We start from the raw sequence: 16,356 nt of genomic DNA on the forward strand, positions 1-16,356 counted from the left end.
TATCTATATCTACTTCCACTTCTATCTGCTCCCGCTGATTTTTCTCCCCAAGCTTATATATTTAAAAAGAGGGCGCCTAGCAAACGCTCGGACATTCGCGGGGTTCCTCGATAATTCGAGAAACTCCAGCGCGCATACTCCCAGCGTCACGCGACTTCTGCTGTCGTAACAATGTGTAATGTTTCATTCCTTAAACTAGCAATTACCTATTTAGAGCTTCAATTAAAAAAAACTATTTGAAAAAAGAAACACACTTAATAAGGGCAATTCTCCTCCTCGTATTTAAGTAGCATAAAAGTTTTAATAAAGACAGATACTGTTTTTTATTTACTAAAACTAACCTTGACAGAGACGCAAAGAATAAAAATATCTGCCAAATACCGAACTTCCACATAGGTCAATAATTACCGATTACATTTAATTGGGGTCTGGCTTAGCCTAATGATTAGAGCACGCGATTCACAACCTGTGGGTTGCGAGATCTAATCTTTTTACCACTATGGCTTTATAAAGTTTTGCTTAATCTCACTATTCGTTTGTACAGAGTAGTCCAAGATCTGGCTGCATCTCCGTTCAAAGTTAAAGACGGTTAGCGCAGATAGGTCCCCCAACACACACACGTAGGTTTCTGTAAAATTCAACGTAAAAAAAAATATTTTAATGAACTAAAGCGAACCATTCTCTCTGGTCGCACCAATATTCTTGTTCAACCTTCTTTAAAATATATTTTTTTATTATTGTATTACAGGTTTATCATGGGAAACGCATTCTCTCCCTATCTACATAGACGAGAACTGGTAAACCATCCCAATGCAGATTTACCTGCATTACCAGCTGACTCATCGTCTAATAAACTGGATAAAACTCTCGACCAATACCTAAAAAGAGTTTTCCCTGACACACAGAGTTATTTTGAAAAAATGACAAAGAAAACATTTACTCCAAGGTTTAAAGTTGGACAGTTAGTTACACTTGAAGTTACAATACATTTTCCAGGTATTGTACAAGGCTTTTGGACTGCGGCATCCCCAGATAAACAGGATCTTGCTGAAGCTCAACCACTCCAAACTCGAGATCTTGCAAGTGCCACACCTAACTATGATCAGAATCGCGACCAAATATCAGATCAAACAACAAAATATTCAGTTCAAAATAAAAGTTTAAAAGATGCTATAAATTTGCTGGGAATTGTAATACTTTACAACAAAAAGCTGACAGAGCTTGTAGAGAAAACATCAGAATATCCACCAAGACCTGCTTCGGAAGTTTTTAAAGAGGATTTCAAAAAGACCAAGAAGCTTAATGAGAAATTTATAAATAAGCTTCGAAATCTTAAAGAACATTTGATTAAGTATACATATTTCTTGGAAGAAGTGTTTTTATACTATACAACTCTTACACACACTAAACTAGTAGAGTTTTCAACATTAAATGAAGAAAAAAGATGTATACAAAAAATCGTCAATCAAATGAACCCAGAAGAATTGCATCATCTGGTTCATGAAGATGCCATTATATTTCCGGAACACGTTCTCAGTTTGGTGCTAGGAATGAATGATTCCTTCACAGATTATCTGAGAGAACTGCCAACACACATACGTCATCATCAGACAGAAAAGTACTGGGTGAATAATTTCATAGAAAATAACTCCTTTGAAACTAATACAGATAGTGAAAACTTGGACGATGCTTTGAGACATCTTGGATTCACCGAAAACCGGTCACTTGTCTTAAAGAAATGGCTATCAGAAAATCCATATCGAGACCATCAGTCACTTCTCTATTGGATGGAAGCCTACATTGACAACATGTTTAGCTATGACATTTTACTTAACAGTTTTTGTCGGTACCCGTACAACCCGAACATTGTAGATGAATGGCAAACAGTGACTGTCTCAAGAGACAACCCAGACGATTCGGATGAAGATGTCCTAGAAGGTGAGGTCAACTATATCAACCTGACCAACTGTGATCCGTATAACCTACCACAGCAAGTTAGGGATCACCTTAAATCATTGAACGAAAAATGCCTTTTCTTCCACGGAACTTCTCATAACCATGCAGATAATATTATCCAAAATGGTATACAGCTAAATGAGGGTTCTGGTTTTCAGGATTTTTCACACAATGATGGATTCTACATAACGTCAGAGATTGAATATGCACTTGACTGGGCCAAACGTAAAAACTATTCTTATAAAGTTGCCGTCATTGTTTTCTACGTGGATCCAGGGATTTTAGCCAGGTATACTCATCTAGACTTGAGCAACGATCACGAGAAGTGGACACACATTATAAAGCACAACAGGCGTGGTAGAGATAGACGTCTGAACATACCAAAACCAACGATAAAGGAATACAGAAAGGCAGACTATGTTGAAGGTCCAATGTGTTCCAACCCGAAGGAAGTAGGTTCGTCACAAGAGCCAAAGGGATTTGGAAGAAAGGAGAAAATACAAATTTGTTTAAAAACAGATCATGTCACACGTTTGTTTGGAAATATCGGATCGATTAATGCAGTGTTATTCATGTGAACATATTTGCATTTTCTTACTTTAGTGATAACTTACTGACCTAAATACCACATAATGATCGAAATGGTTTGTTTGTTTGTTTTTTGAAGTTAAGCACAAAGCTATACAATGGGCTATCTGTGCTCTGCCCACCACCGGCTAGTCAACAGTATCCGTAGTAAACTCTTTGGTTATTATTTCCTGACTGAATAGTGGGACTTACAGCACACCCAATTTCTAGTGTTGTAAGTCCGCAGACATACCGCTGTACCACTTCAGTGGTGGGCAGAGCACAGATAGCCCAGTATGTAGCTTTAGGCTTAACTTCAAACAAAACAAACACCTACTCTCTCTGCACAAAACAATTCGCTTTGTAATTACATGGAGCTGCCCCCCCCCCCCCTATTGAAACCCAATTTCTAGCGTTGTAAGTCCGCAGACATACCGCTGTGCTACTGGGGGAGGGCAATTATCAAATGGAATAATATTAATATTAAATTAATCATTTCTTTTCATAAAAGTCGAGGGAACTAAGATATTACAAATGCTTCACAAATTGGAATCCGAAATGAACAATAAAAAGAGAAGATACGTGTAATCCATAATAAATTTATGATAAACTGTTGAAAACCCCTCCTAAAGAGATGCCCCCCCAATGTCTTCGGACTTATAACACTAGAAACCGGGTTTCGATACTCGTGGTAGGCAGAGCACAGGTAGCCCATTGTGTAGCTTTGTGCTTAACTTCAAACAAACGAACACAAGAAGAGATAAAGGGTGAAATACTTTCATATTGTTGCTATACAAGGTTTTAAACAAATGTTTTGCTTCGAAAGATGTCGCTAGTATAACTACCAAAAAAAAAAAAGAGTAGCAAAATTGATCCCATTTTAGTATTCATTGCTACACCACTTGTTTGTTCTTTGTATTTTTCACTAACGTAAAACTGCAACATTTCAGGATTAGTTTATTAAATCTAGAAGAAGATGGGCGTATAATAGTTATTGGATGAATTTTTCAATAACATAAATTCATTATAGATAATTTTATTTTGTCTATATATTTGTTGAATTGTGATTCTAGTTCGTGAACATGTAATATTTTAATTCCCCATACTTTTATTAACATTAAATTACTGATTTAATCTTCGTTTTAATTCGTAAATTTTCCACAATTGTTCTAATATATGCTTGCATTAGAAGATTATTAGATACTCGTGCTGTATTGATTTGATTATTTTAGAACATCTTGGGCTGCGTCCACTGTGGGAATCGAATTCCGGATTTTAACACCGTAAATCAAAAGACTTACCGCTGTACCACCTGGGGACTATCGTGCTGTATTTAGATCAATAAGGTAACACATAAGTAAGAAAAGGCAAAAATGTTTACAGGAATAAATGGGTTATCTGTGCTCTGCCCACCACGGGTATCCAAACCCGCATTCTAATGTTGTGTGTTTGCAGACATACCGCTGCGCTACTGAGGAGCAGTAATAAATGAATTGTTATTTTACTGAATGATTTACAGTTATGTAATAATCTTTTTGTGAACACGTCCCTTAAAGTGTGTGTGTGTGAGGATATTTTTGTAATGTTCTTTTTGTGAACACGTCCCTTAAAGTGTGTGTGTGAGGATATTTTTGTAATGTTCTTTTTGTGAACACGTCCCATTTCGTTTTGGGAAAAATTATGAAATTTTTAGATGTTACAAAGATTTTATGTTCATTAAGCTAAAAGCATATAATGAATATAATAAATAATAAATTATGTTTATTTCTAGCAATATTACGCTTTTCATTTATGCAAATATATATACTGCAAACATTTTCCATTTTCATATATGGCTTTAAATTTTAATAAAATATTCCATCGTTGTTACAATGTATCAGATTTATTTGTATTGTTACATAAAATTTCTATATTGTGTTGTGTTTTATTTTAAGCTCAACATACAAGCTAATCATCTATACTTTAAAAACAATTAATATTTATCTTTGTAATAGGTTATTGTATAGGCCCGGCATGGCCAGGTGGTTAGCGCGCTCGGCTCGCAATCTGACCTCTTTGTTCCATACTGTATATATATATCTGTGTCAGTGTAAGCTACTTGTAAGTGATAATGACAAAACCTTGTCCAAACGTTGTACATTTGCTGTTATGTTAAACTTATATTAAAGTTTTTCTTCATTACCCCTTCAAGCCGTCTCCAAGCATTATTTCTTCCTCATTCCCGTCACACCAAAGATGCTCGCCCTTTCAGCCGTGGGAGCATTATAATGTGACGATCAATCCCAAGAGTTGGCGGTGGGTAGCTGCTTTCCCTCTAGTCTTACAGTGCTAAATTAGGGACGGCTAGCGCAGATAGCCCTCGTGTAGCTTTGCGCAAAAATTGAAAACAAACAAAGAAACGTTATTGTATAGACGAGCGTGGATGTATAAGGAGTGTCAGTAATGATTAATTTCAAAATATGGAACAAATTAGTGGCTAATCACAAATGAACGATTGTTAAGATTATGAGATTGTCCTGTGATAATGCTATTTCAAAATAAAGTTTCAATTTGATAATCGATGCACTTCCTAGTATTTCATAACACAGAGATAGGAGTCATGGTTTTTTGACACAAATAAAGGTGACTCTCGATATTCGTGGTTTCATTTCGGCGGTAGTATTCCTATCGGCTGTCACGTGACTGTCGCAGTTTTTTTTTTTCTGTATTTCTAGCCATACAGCAAGAGTTGTGTAAATTTCATACAAGTAACTCAATCGCTTTCCCGCGAGAATCGAAATATTTTCTCAGAATGCAATTTACATTTCTCTGTGCAGATGACTGGAGAAGCTGTACATCGTGTTGCCGCTGAAGGAGATTACACACCAAAACAGGTGTTTAACATTGACGAAACAGATTTATTCTGGAAACGTATGCCCAGTCGAACTTACATTTCGATTGAAGAGAAGACACGACCTGGATTTAAAACAGCTAAACACCGCTGCACTTTGCTTTTGGGAGGCAATGCTTCCGGCGATTATAAAATAAGGCCTCTCGTGGTCTATCATTCGGAAAATCCGCGAACATTAAAGAGGTATGAAAAAAAATAAGATTGTCTGTCATTTGGAGAGCGAATAAAAGGACTTGAATAAAATCGGCGATTATCTGTGGATGTTTTTCACGAGGAATTGAAGGCCTACTATGAAAAGGACAAGATTCTTCTTGTTGTTGATGATACCCAAGAAACATCACTGACCTCAGCAAAATATTCAGGTGTTATTTCTTCCTCTCAGCACCACGTCCATCTTCCATCCAATGGATCAAAGGGTAATAGCTTCCTTTAAAACCTATTATTTACGTCGAACTTTCTCCAGGCTTATAAGGGAGTATGATGCAAATAAGCAGCTCAGCATCAAGGATTTCTGGCGCCGTTTTAACATCAAGATGGCGATTGATATTATTCGCAAAGCCTGGGATGAAGTGTCGTCTCAGTGTATGTATAGTGTGGAAGAAACTCTGGCCTGAATGTGTAAGTATCGTTAAAGACTTCAGAATGGAGTGTGAAATTACAAATTCAAAGAGAGCTATTGCTGACATGGCCCAGCAGGTTGGATTTGATGGAGTCGGTGTGGATGAGGCTAGAATCGTACCGGGAGGACCTGAACAATGAAGATCTTATGGCTATGGAGGAGCACATGAAAGAGGAATCTGACTCAAGTCCTGAGGAGATTCGGCTTGTGAGGACCCTCACAACAAAAATCATGTCTCAGGCTTTCAAATTGATTGACAGCTCTCTTTGATGAACAGACCTCATGAGAAGTTCTAAGGTGAGGAGGGAAGTCGAACATTCCTTTAAATGTTATAAAGAGGAATATAATCAGAAATTAAAGTCAAGTTTCAATCAAAAAGTCTTTGGAGAAGCAGCCTTCAGCTTCCTCCACACCTTCCATTCTTTCCAAGGTTTCGAATTAAGCTGGAGAGCAAGATGTTTGTGCATTATATGTATGAATGTATATACATATTAATTTTGAAAGTACAGTAATATTTTAAAAATTTATTTATTCTATTTTTTGCTCCTGTGTTTTAATGAGTAAAAGAAGTAGGATGATTAGAGATTAAATTGAAAAGCAAAATTTATGTGTTTAAGAACGTAACCTCTATTATGTATTACATGTTGTAGGCTTCTCGTTTTACGCATTTGCGATATACGCGACGATTCTTGGGAACACAACTCTCGCGTATAACGAGAGTCACCTGTACCTATGACTAGAAAATTGTAATGAGAGTAATAAAAACAAGATATTTTTTTCCATTGAATACGTCTATTGGTGTTATGGTAATTGCACAAAATATTATGAATGTATTATTCACAAAACAATTTCTCAGAAATGAGTTATTTTTCATAAAAATGTGTATTTTCATATAAGCTGAAATGTTTTGTGGTAAAATGTTCAGTTTTGTGTTTATCTTAAATGATATCCCGCTACTTTACTCGCTAGCTCAAAACAGGTGTATAACTATAGTTTAATATTATTACCAAATGCAAGTCTTCAGTTCCTTATTCCACATACCCACGAACGCTATCGATACTTTCACGATGTCCACTGTATGAAGCTTACTGGATTGATGTAAACAGTAACAATCATTTTATTGTTACAATTTTAAACATTGAAAACCTGGCTTTTGTCCGCCATAATGTACAGCCCCACTGACGAGTGCAGTACTGAACGACATGTGGTAAATAAAAATAAAGTAGATTTATTGCTGCTTCAACACTCCTCTAATTTACAATTGGTAATGAATTAATTAAAGGAAATGTAGAGAAAAAAAAAAGCTTTCAATCTACTGCGAATACAACCACAAGCATTACACCTGTGGTATGAAGGAATGTGATTCTACCTCTTGCTGTAGTATAGAAATTTTCTATATACTTAATTTATTCTCTTTTGTGAGCGGTTTCCACATTACACGTTGGTCATGCAAGACCTTAAGATCCTTTTGCTCTAGCTGTCCATTGTTATGTGTCATTTATCAGGGGCATCACTTTGTCATCTCACGAGAAAGGTTTCTACATGGTTGACTATACTATTCAAACTTGACACAATTGAGGCTTAAATTCAGTGTTTGTACAAAGATTAACTTGAGCTCTCATTCTCCAATAAAGGTGACTATTCGTCGTGTTTAAAAAATACACACACACACAGTTGTTTTGTCGTACAAAAGACAATATTGCGAGTTCATTGTACTTTTACACTGTGAATAGTTTCTTTCTCTTCAGAAAGTCCGTCAAATTGAGAGAATTAGAATTACTTTGTAATATATATCTCCTGGCCGAAACTTATGTTATTCTAGGACTGATATCTTGTCACTCTTGAAATAAATGAGTTTTAACTGAGAATACCATACACTTAACAACGCTTCTTCGTGTGTAACTTGAGTGATTACTTCTTTGTTGTAAAACTAACGCAAAACCAAAGAAGGTGAACTTAAATTCACAAATTAATTAGTTTTCTTTTTCAGAATAAGAAATAATTTCAAAAATAGCATAAATATTTCCTTTATAGCTTTATCACGTATTGGAAAATTCTATTTTTTTAATTTTCGGCAAATTTGTTTTAATGTTGAATGAATGAGACTTGTGCTAACGTTTGATTGGCTAGAACAAGTCATGATGGAAGATTAACATAGTGTTCTTACCATAAATCATAAGTTAGGCTACTTTGACATAACCTTCCAGAGCAGATTAGTAGCGTTTTGTTGCTGAAAACAAAACGGTCGTTGACGGACCCTTTAAAATGGCCACATATGTTGTTGCAAACTAGATATAAGTCCAACGTATAATTGAATTTCTATCTACATTTTTGGAAAACGTGTAGAATTACAGCCATGTCTCCCATGGACAGAACAGTTGTTATTTGCATAGAATGGAAAAGGAACAAAGGGCATGCTTAGAGTAACTGATAAATTCAGAACAACATATTAAAATAAGGCGGTAGAAGCTGCAAGGTATGTGTCCATAGTATAAAAACTGTATTATGGTAGGAGACAAGTCCACGTATTTCTCAAGAGGTCATGACACCACCAATAACAACACAAAATATTTATTTCTTATAAACCGTGTACAACTTAAGAGTCAATGACACTGTTCCAAAACAACTCGTTGAATCTCTCCAAGACTATTTAGACTTTCATACAGTGTCTGCTGCTGCCAGCCTTTAAAATGATGGCTAAATGTTTTACAAGTTACTGTCTGAAATTAACTGAAATACAGGTTAATTTTAGCTAACTTTCTCTTGCAAAGGGGCTATAGTATAATCGATTAAGCCTTACAGAACGAAATACAGGTATACATATATTATACATAATTATTTCTAATCTTCTATCTAACAACTGAGGATAATCTTTCCGACCTTTTAGTTAAGAATACTCAATTCACAACTCGTTTTTTGAGCTCTCTTACAAGAAGGCCTGGCATGGCTAGGTGGTTAGGGCGCTCGACTCGCAAGCTGTGAGTTGCGGGTTCGAATTCCCGTCACACCAAACATGCTCTCCCTTTCAGCCGAGGGGTTGTTGTAATGTGACAGTCAATCTCACTATTCGTTGATAAAAGGGCAGCCCAAGAGTTCGCGGTGGGTGGTGATGACTAGCTGCCTTCTCTCTAGTCGTTCACTGCTAAATTAGGGCCGGCTAGCGCAGATAGCTCTCGTGTAGCTTTGCGCGAAATCCATAACTCTTACAAGACGTCTCCGAAGCAGCCACTCATAGGTTCTTTTATCAACCACTCGGATTCTTTCTTTGGGGACAGACTTTCCAGTGAACTGTAGTGTTGTATTCAGTTATCCATAAGATATTCTTCCACACTGCATGTAACAGTGGCCACACTGAGTGTCTGTTTCAGGGCACATGTATGAGAACTACAATTAAGAACTGAATTTAACATGTTAAATTAAGGGGGAAAGTTCTGTTTCTTTAAATGTACATTTTTTTACATGTTGATGAATAAGAAAAATAAGCTGTTATGAGATATTTGGGCAACCACATGGGTCTTAAAGGTCAACATTATGAGAAAGCAGATTCAGTGAGAGGCCTATCTGTTGTTTGAGCCTAAATTCATGTTCTTCTATCTTGAGATACAATATGTTTTTTTTTCTTTTCTTTTTAAGTTTAATTGTGGAATTTTCTTTTTCCTACTAACACTTAGCAGTATTTTGGTTTCCAAAACAATTCACCAGACTTCGTGCCCTCTTCATGAAGTTAAATTATTTCTTCTTCAATAATTTAATTTGTGACTTGATAAATGAAATTACCATGAGGTCTCCACTGGTCTTAACAATAACTAATATCCTTCTGTGGTACCACGAACGCAAATGGTTAGAACTGCTCACCTGAATTCAAACCTGTTTACCACAAACGTTATATTGATAATTTGCTGCTTCAAACACCTAATAATGTTCATACATTGTTTGCTCAATTGAATTCCAAACATACCAATATTAACTTTAATTTCTGAACCAAGCTTTCCAATGCGATTATTTTAGGGGAGACAAATTAATCAAAGGATTAGAGTATAATAAGAGATTGATGATTATATATATATGTATATTAGCATCAGCTAATAGAACTTGCTTCTCATCTCAATAGAACATACATTGTTTGCTCAATTGAATTCCAAACATACCAATATTAACTTTAATTTCTGAACCAAGCTTTCCAACGCGATTATTTTAGGGGAGACAAATTAATCAAAGGATTAGAGTATAATAAGAGATTGATGATTATATATATATGTATATTAGCATCAGCTAATAGAACTTGCTTCTCATCTCAATAGAACGCCGTGTTGACGTTGGAATGTTTCAGGTCGCTTTCTTTAACCTCATTGATTAATTTCACCTTAATTGTGCATGTGTTCTTTAGAAATTTTCTTCAAAGATGGTGTAACCTGTTAAGCCTGACGAAGAGTAGTTACTCAAAGTTTCGCTTTAATAAATCTATTTTCATTTAATTCGACGACGTGCATCATTACACATTTTCTGATGAAAGATATATAAAGCCGATAATGCTGCCAAAGAAAGTTGGCATGTTAATCCTAGAAATTGGAGTAGGTTTTAGGGGTATGAGAATTTTACAAGCAAGGTGTTATTTTCAAATCTTTAAGTTATTATTATATTGCACCATCTAGTATAAAATACAGTAACATTTAAATATCGTGTTTGTTTTGCGTGTTCTCTCATATTAAAGCCACATCGGAATATCTGCTGCGTCCACCGAGGGGTATCGAATCGCTGATGTTAGCGTTGTAAATCCGAAGACTTACCGCTGTCTCACTGGGGGACCTCCATCTGAATGACGACAGAAACAAGTATTTTTTTTATTCTTATCTTAAAATTCTCAATATTCATTTACATTATAAATAGTGTCTACGTTGGTGCCACTAAACAAAATTTTATTTCTATTTCATTACGTATGAGCTACGCTGAAGAAGTTGTAATACACAGATGCTAGATATACGTGAAAAGCAGTTTATAACTATATCTTTTTCAGTGCCAATCGACATAATATCGCTTCATAGTTTTTCTTGACATCTTTCTTATGAGTGCCATCACATTCGGAGCTGATAAAATACAAATATTTAACCCGCTCTGAAACGCTCGGGCCTTTTTTAGCCGTGACTTATATACTTTAAACGCGTATACAACTTAATATTGAACTCATAGTCAGAGTCTAATAAAGAATCTTGCCCATTGTCTAAGATATATATATATATAACATAGTTAGAAATCTGATTACAAGGAGGTCAGTAAAGAGTACTGACCCACGACTTGCCCACGTGCCTATGAAATTATCTATCGTCTTTTGTAATGGTCTTTAAAATTTTTGAATAGACATATTTCATTTTATTTTTGTAAATAACTATTGAAATATTATTTTTGTAATAATGTGTACATGGTTTAATAAAACACTTTATTATGTACGGTGTAGAAGTCTGTATAAAATGGAATATTAATAACTTAATAAATAAATAACCTCAAACACGATATTTCTAAAGTTGATAACCGACATCCTGTTAGCAAGTCTTGAGCGACGACATACAACAGACAGTACTATTATACTTATATAGAGACATACAACAGACAGTACTATTATACTTATATGGTTACACATTCAACAGACATTATTATTATTATTATACTTATATAGATACATACACACGAAAATTCGAATGAATGTATCAACCACTCCATTTCACGTTTGTAAATACAGAACAACAAATTTTTTTAGTTAAAGATGTACTTTATTTAACAGGAAACGCTGTAGTATAAACCACGTGTTTACTGAATAAGGGTCTCGTCTTAGATAAATATTTCGATGTATTAATTTCTGTTCAAAAGTTGAGTATAATTATTTATATTTGTTTCTGACTTGTTTATTAATTACTCACTCCTTGCAGACTGTACATGTTTGTAAACAGAAATATGATATCATGTAACGGTTTTACAAAGTTGATAACCGATATCCTGTTACCAAGTCTTGAGCGACGCTAAAGTTGATAACCGACATCCTGTTACCAAGTCTTGAGCGACGCTCTATATAAGTATAATAGTACTGTCTGTTGTATGTCTCTATATAAGTATAATAGTACTGTCTGTTGTATGTATCTATACAAGTATAATAGTACTGTCTGTTGTATGTATCTATATAAGTATAATAGTACTGTCTGTTGTATGTATCTATATAAGCATAATAGTCCTGTCTGTTGTATGTATCTATATAAGTATAATAGTCCTGTCTGTTGTATGTATCTATATAAGTATAATAGTACTGTCTATTGTATGTATCTATATAAGTATAATAGTACTGTCTGTTGTATGTCCATGTAACTACTTCGCAGGGTATGGATGGATTTTCACCAAAATTGGTATGAAAATTCATTAGGTCCATGCGGAAGTACATACGAAAAAACGGAGTTGGACGACATTCAGCGGCCATTTTGTAGAAAGAATTCTCAGTTGTATTACAGAGAAACAACCAGTTTCGAAATACTAGCCTAGCCTAATGACGTTTATGTGTGGGACAGACCAACGTTAGCTTTTAAATTTAAAAAAAAAAACAATTATTTTCACTAACGTTGCTGGTAGAAAATACTATTTCTATGGAGTTACTTTTTAAAAACATGATTTACATACTTGAAAACTTCCCAACACAAGAAAAAACAAACGGTTATTTTATTAGATATATAACTAGCTGGAGTACCCGTCCCCTGGACGGAAGTTATGTAACTTCATGATTAATGAAAGGTTATCTTGGGACATGAACAATTGCTTCCCTTATATGTAATTGTAAAAATTGCAAAATATATTTACATGTATTTCCGCATGGACCCCGAAAAACCTTCATGACAAATTTGGTGAAGATCAATCAGCAGGGGCGAAGTAGAGGTAAAAACGCCCATAAAAACCGCAAAACACAAAACTGAAAACTTTGTCATAGATTTATTAATATTTGTTTTATTGCGTAAAGAAAAAAAGTCGACCTGTTGGGAAAATATTTGGAAACAACGCTGAATGATTATGAAAACGGAGTGCGTTTTGCACTTGAAAGGTTTCCATAAATCATGTTCATAAAGAAATTAAGTACTGTCTCAATATGATTTCTTGGCCTAATATTTTATTCGAAATTTAATTTCTTAGCACTTTATCTTTCAGGTATTGAATTGAAAAAGCGGCGATGTTCCTTTTTGTGAATTACTAGCTGTGGAAAAATTAAAACTATATACAACTAATACTTCACTGTTGACATATGGTGACTATTAAGTTTCATACATTGTGTTTAAAGAAGCTCGTAACGTTATGCTTTTTAATAACAGCAATCTTATGTAAAGTTGTCGAAATGTAATTCATTTACAACAATGATTATTATATTACTGGTGGTATAAATGCATAAACTTTGTATAATCTCAATTTTGATTCATCGAGATCAACATTATCTATAAAATTTTCGTTTAGATCTTTGAAAACTTTTTATCAAAACATTTCGAACATTATTCGAGTTTTTGTAGATGTTGTTTTACTACTTCCAAAACGAGAAACTATTAACTCAAAAGTGATGTCAAGATATGGTACAGTTTTTATCTTGTTCCTTTTTCTCAGTAATTTCTGTAGTGTCATCTGAAATTCTGTGCTTTTGCTTGGCAACAGATAATGCATCACTGCTGACGTAGGAAATTCTAACCCCACCATATGCCCGTCTTGGGGGTAGTTCGTAAGAAATCTCGTCAGAACTGGAAGTAGAACACGTACTACAACTGTCTTCTTCCTCTTCGTTTTCTCTGGGAATTAAAAAATTCTCAGCTACTCTGTCATTCTGAAAAGGAAAATCAGTCACGTGGTGTGTCACTATGTTCTCAACAGGTGAAAACAGTGGCTTAGATTTGAGTTGTGCAGATAAATTCAAGTCTTGCGCGTTTGGTCTGTCATGAGGTGAGTGGGAAGGGCTTGCAGACACCATACAGCTGTCAGTATTGTCATCAAAATTTTGGAGAGTAGATGAAACTACAGACGACGTTGAACTCTCACCCATGACGCCACTGTTACTTGAGGGCTTGCAAAATTGTGAATTCTTAAGCCTTGACTGTGCGCTACTCATATTAACGTTATTTTGACAGCTGTAACTTCTTGGATGGTTTTCCAAAGGATGTTTTATGAGAATGGGGTTAAACCGAACGGACAAATTTTTTGAAGACACTCCGCTGTTGCAGTTAGAATTTGACCTGACGATTGGGCGAGGCATATGATCTGATGGTGATCTAGCGAGAGGAGGTCGTAACTGTGGATTATTGTTATTAGACGTGAAGCTGGGAGACGATTGTAAAATTCGACACGAGTTTGAGGAGTTAACTGGTAACTGTTTAGAAGGGAAAACAGGAGCACTATTTTCGTTGCTGCTGTATATATGCTGTGTCTTTCGTAGTTGGCACTGGCTTTGTAAATATTGTATTTCTTGCAACAAGTCTACAGAGATTGTGGAGTTTAACAATGAGGCATCATCTGACACAAGTGGTCCCTTCAATGGTCCTCTAGTACGGCTGACTGAACTAATCAAGCCTTTGGCACCTTGACTGTCGAGATCAAAATCGGAGTAACAAGACGAATTTTGTAGAAAACATTTGTCTTCACTTTTTATTTCAAGCTCTCTCTGCCCGCACAAATTTTCATGGCTTTTGTATCGTGTCAGAGGAGAAATTTTAGTAGGCGCCTCTCCATGTGACAATAACTCGTTTTCTGTAAATTTTTTCTCTCTAGATGGCGCCATTGACTCTTTGAATATATTTTGTTTCGGTCTGGGAATTTCCCCTATAACGAAATAATAACTGATTAGTTCAAAACCAAAGAGCATCAAAAATGTACTGGTTAATATTAGTTTATAAAACTGGAATAAAGTTCTACTCTCAAGGAGTATATGGAATCAGTTTAATTAGGACGTGAAACTTTCCCTTGTGGTAACCCATTGTCATTTATCACAAGGGACTGAAGTACATACAAGTGATAATATAATTTTAACGAAAATAAACCGACATCACGATAATGCATTATTTATTAGCAATGAAAGCTAATGAAAGACTACCTTGGTGAACATTGCACGTTTTTGCTTCTCATATTACAAAATTTTCTTTGTCATCCCTAACGAATGAAAAGTATGGCTTTCGAAAAAGCTCAGATTATGGGGATTTCTTTCATTGTGATAAATTGTTATTAAGTAAGCAAAAGGTATTTCCATCTCACAGCTTTGATCTATGAGTTTTCATGTTACAATGAACAGCGTGAAAACATGTAATTACGTCAATATAACTTGTATTTGTCTGTTTCTTGTCAAGGACAAAACTACACCATGAACTATCTGTGCTGTGCCCACCATGATTATCAAAACCTAGTTTTTGACGGTTTGAGCCCTCATACCTACCGTTGAACCAACAGAGGGGGCGTTTAAATTATGAAAACTGTGTCAAAGTAAAACACTTAATTCGTCCGTTTACTTACAAACTGGAGGCTTCTGTTGATTCGCTACAAAAGTCAGAAATAAATAAAACAGTGTGAATTTTTCTTTGTATTTTACTCTGCTAAACCGCATCGTAACAACGAGTTATTCTCGTGCAAGAAGAAGTTTTCAATCTTAAAATAGCCTTGTAATATTTCTCGCATCTTTTACTTTCATCATTTTAGTAAATCCCTTGTGCTAATATTGAATTAAGTAATTACTGAATACTTTAATACGTGTAAATATCGTATTAATTACAATATTAAAAAATAAGTAAGCTATAACAATCCTTTTTTTTTGTTGGTTTCAACTTATAAATGCACTTAATTTGTGGGAAAGGCGCGGACTGGTGGTTAGCGTGTCGGGCTGCGGAACGTTATTTCCAAGGTTAGATCTGCCATTAAACATATTCTACACTTTGAGCTGTGAAAACGTTATAAAAGCGACAAAAATCTGCTATTCGGTTAAAAGTAATCGTGTAGGCGGTGAACGTTACTAAAACATTGCTCTGTCTCAGATAAGCAGTTCAAAATTAGGGACGAATGTACTTGAATCATGGTATCTCTGAACTGGTCGTTTAGCAGTTTGTAAGTATCCAATACCAAAGAAACAGATTTGGTGCTGCTAAAGGAATCGATTGCTCGAAGCAATCAAATTTATTGGGATAACTCTCATGGGCATCCGCAGGTGGGGGCAAGAAGGAGCACTTGCCCCCACCTGGAAAATGAGAAACGTAATTTTTTCTTTATTCATTCATCACATGTATATGACTTTTCTTTACTCAATTCACAATTTCACACTACTTTACCCCCATGGAAA

The 16,356-nt window shown here is 35.3% G+C and overlaps 2 protein-coding genes and 1 long non-coding RNA gene across 3 annotated transcripts in view; 2 read left to right on the top strand and 1 right to left on the bottom strand.

The window, feature by feature from the left end:
- The window catches only part of LOC106469327, a 7,338-nt gene extending 4,539 nt beyond the window's left edge, over positions 1-2,799 (top strand). The window contains exon 2 of the mRNA XM_013929820.2: positions 749-2,799. Within this exon, the coding sequence (XP_013785274.1) occupies positions 756-2,534 (1,779 nt within the window). The 5' untranslated portion in view covers positions 749-755 and the 3' untranslated portion in view covers positions 2,535-2,799. The remainder of the gene's footprint in view (positions 1-748) is intronic.
- A 112-nt stretch (positions 2,800-2,911) lies between these two features.
- Positions 2,912-6,819, top strand: LOC111088412. The gene is made up of 2 exons (XR_002612936.1): positions 2,912-3,869; positions 5,340-6,819. It is a non-coding gene; the product is annotated as an uncharacterized LOC111088412 (long non-coding RNA).
- A 6,166-nt stretch (positions 6,820-12,985) lies between these two features.
- The window catches only part of LOC106469319 (protein espinas-like), a 49,640-nt gene continuing 46,269 nt past the window's right edge, over positions 12,986-16,356 (bottom strand). Inside the window, exon 6 of the mRNA XM_022398441.1 lies at positions 12,986-14,855. Within this exon, the coding sequence (XP_022254149.1) occupies positions 13,612-14,855 (1,244 nt within the window). The 3' untranslated portion in view covers positions 12,986-13,611. The remainder of the gene's footprint in view (positions 14,856-16,356) is intronic.

Source organism: Limulus polyphemus, unplaced genomic scaffold, assembly GCF_000517525.1.
Source record: "Limulus polyphemus unplaced genomic scaffold, Limulus_polyphemus-2.1.2 Scaffold95, whole genome shotgun sequence".
NCBI lineage: Eukaryota > Metazoa > Arthropoda > Merostomata > Xiphosura > Limulidae > Limulus > Limulus polyphemus.